The sequence below is a fragment of the Apaloderma vittatum genome, unplaced genomic scaffold (genome assembly GCF_000703405.1).
Source record: "Apaloderma vittatum isolate BGI_N311 unplaced genomic scaffold, ASM70340v1 scaffold10313, whole genome shotgun sequence".
NCBI classification, from domain to species: Eukaryota; Metazoa; Chordata; class Aves; order Trogoniformes; family Trogonidae; genus Apaloderma; species Apaloderma vittatum.
Window position 1 is genome coordinate 9,644 of NW_009708629.1, and position 3,142 is coordinate 12,785.

General features: G+C 39.2%; 1 protein-coding gene across 1 annotated transcript in view; it reads left to right on the top strand.

The window, feature by feature from the left end:
* Positions 1-2,748, top strand: part of LOC104271832 (putative RNA-binding protein Luc7-like 2) — an 11,392-nt gene extending 8,644 nt beyond the window's left edge. Inside the window, exon 5 of the mRNA XM_009866629.1 lies at positions 1,834-2,748. Within this exon, the coding sequence (XP_009864931.1) occupies positions 1,834-2,026 (193 nt within the window). The 3' untranslated portion in view covers positions 2,027-2,748. The remainder of the gene's footprint in view (positions 1-1,833) is intronic.
* The last annotated feature ends 394 nt before the right edge of the window (positions 2,749-3,142 follow it).

The window sequence follows — 3,142 nt, forward strand, 5'->3', positions numbered from 1 at the left end:
TCCGTGAAGAATTTCTTCCTAATGTCCAGCGTAAACTTGCCCTGTTGCAACTTGAATCCATTCCCCCTGGTTCTGTCCCTAATTACCTGTGAGAAGAGACCAGCACCAACCTCTCTACAATGTCCTTTCAAGTAATTGTAGAGCATGATGAGGTCCCCCTCAGCCTCCTCTTTGTCATATTACAGCACAGTTCGTAGTTGGTGAAGGTGACAGTGTTGGTGCTGCCTGCGTTATCTAGTGAAGGGGGCAGTTTCTGCTGAAGAATCCACTTGATCAGTTAGGAAGTAATGCTTTCCAAGCATTCTAGAGCGTGTGATCTAGTAGAGATTCTGATTTAAAAGGCTGTAACTTGCCCTTGTGAAAGACAGGAATGATGTTTTAGTTCTAAGGCTTCTGCTAGTGATACTGCTTGCAAAAGCAGTCATAGAAATTTTCACATCGCTGCGCTGCGATCCATTAAAGACAGTCTTCCTTGCCAGCTGATCATAGAAATTTTCACATTGCTGCGCTGTGATCCATTAAAGACAGTCTTCCTTGCCAGCTGGTTAGAGACTCATCTGTGGAGAGATGGGATGGCTGGATAAACGCATCTTTTATCCCTCCAAAAATGCATTGAATGAAAAGCCAAAGCTGTAGGTGGTGTCATGTCCTGTCTATCTGCCTGCTCTGGGGTCAGTTCCTAGGGCTAGCCCAAGTCTGCCATTTGGAAGTGTTGTTACTTCTGCTGGGGACTTGCAGCACAAAATACTTGAGAAGCAGCTGTGCTACCTCCCATGTTGACTTCTTACTTGGTGCGTAGCTCCTCTTATTTGATGTGTAGTTTGCGGAATAGGAGTGTAATGCCTGTGGATCTCACTGTTTGCAGATACTGTCTTGCGAAACGCCATGTTGTAGGGAAGTAATCTTTTCAGCTGAGGAACTAAAATGAAGGGTCCTCTGTAACTTAGAAAAGGAGATCAGTGCAGGAGCAATTTGCAGATTTCAGATCTAAAGCTTTATGTTTCTGTAACTGGTAAGAGTACAGTCTCACTGTCCAGTACACCAGATCTTTTGACTAAGAAATTAGTGGCTTCCTGTCAAGTTTTTTTTCTGCCAAAGTATGTTTTTAAATCTTTTGTGATTGCAGTGCATCTTAAAATGAAAATGTGGTGCTTACCAACAACACTTAGATGCACACTTTGAGAGGAATATAGAGGAGGATGTCTAATCCAGTCTTTTTTTTCCAATACATGTTGCTCATTTAATTTAAAACTATCTGGATTGTTTAACAGAGCAGCTCTTTTCTGACTCCATTGTAAAGGTTTCAGAAATGCCTATTATTAGAGAAAAATATCTAACAAAATATTCTAACAAAACCTAATTGTGGCACAGATTACAGACTCGGTCTAAATTTGTTATTGGATAGCCTCATTCCAGAACTATGCAAGTTAATTTCTCCCTGCTTTTAATAAAATTCCGATTTCTAAACATGTTTAAGTTTGTAATTTTTATTTCTGAAATAGACTGCGCTAGACGTTATTAGCCAGTCAGAGACTACAGATGAGAAATTTCAGTTAAACTTCTGCTAACGCAAACTTGAGGGCAGAAGTTGAAAATAGGATATTTAGTGAAGCACGTTGACCTTATTCTGGGCTCTGAAATAGATTAAATTCTGCCTCTAATAATATTTGTCTTTTGAAATTGGAGAAGAGCGGAATGATTTCTGATGTCTTCTCATACACTTCTGTATCTAAAGTTGGGTTGGAAAAAGAAGGGAAATAAAATCTGAGAATGCTGTTCTATAGCAACAGGTTCATGACTAACTTGAATTCTCAAATTTACTGTGCTTTTCAGATCTTCAAAAGAAAGATCTTCCAGAGACAAAGAACGTTCGAGGGATCGTGATAGAACATCGCGCGATAAAGATCGAAGCTCAAGGGAGAGGTCACCACGAGACTTCAAAGACAAGAAGCGTTCTTACGAAAGCGCTAACGGCCGATCGGAAGACCCGAGGAGCTCCGAAGAGCGCGAAGCAGGGGAGATATAACTGGCTGTATATTCACCTGATCTCTAGCTTCCTATGGAGTTGCATACTATGGTTTAGTTTACAGTTGTTCAAAGGGACACCAGAGAGCAGTTCCAGACACTGATCCAACTAGGGTAGCTGTACAGTATATAAAAGTGGTTATAACCGAGTCAGAATTAAACCCCATCAATTAATGATGCCTAAAGCTGGGTCCTGGACTTCCACCGAGTTGTAAAACTTTTCTTGAAAGATTTCTCTTTATTCAGGACAACAGTTTTATGTACCAAGATGCAGAGCTCAATGTTTTTAATCTCCTTTCCAATACAAGTTAGTGAACAAATGATATTGTACTACTTGCCTTGGGTGCTTTTGAACCTTTATAAATTCTCCAATTCTGCTCCAGTCAAAACAGCAGCATTGAAAGGTTGTATTTTGGGGGACTTCACTTTGTTTGCTTTTTTTGTAAGAGGGTGGGTGGATGGATATTAACTTTTACTCTAAGGTTATGTTCCCAGTGATTTGTTTTGTTTGGGAACTTATGAATTGATTACAGTGGGAGCATTTAGACAGGAATGTGTGCTGGAGAAAGCGGAAATGTCTTTTTACAGTGCCTATTTAGACTTGGAATTTGAACAGCTGTTGCATTACATCTTTTTTTATTTCTACTTAAATTTTGAAATCAAAGCCAGTCCCATATCTGTACCATTTGATTGGTATGTGTTCAATATATTTGTTTTTTTCCATAAGGACTCTTTTTGCTTTTTCTTGTGGGGTACATCCTTAATTGTATTAAAAACAAACAAAAAACCAGCAACAACAAACAAAAATTAAGAACAAAAAAAAATAATAAAAAAATACAAAAAAGGAAACCACATTGTCCAATAACTTAACAAGGTTATACTGGTCTTTTAAGGTGATTACTTAGCAGTTCAGTCATTTAAAAACTAATGTTTAGTTATTGGAGTTTTTAGAGATATGCTCAAAGGCAAAACTAAGTGGAGTTGTAATCATAGAATCATAGAATGTCAGGGATTGGAAGAGACCTCTAGAGATCATCTAGTCCAACCCCCCTGCCAGAGCAGGATCCCCTAGGGCAGCCACACAGGAACGTGTCCAGGTGGGTTTTGAAAGTCTCCA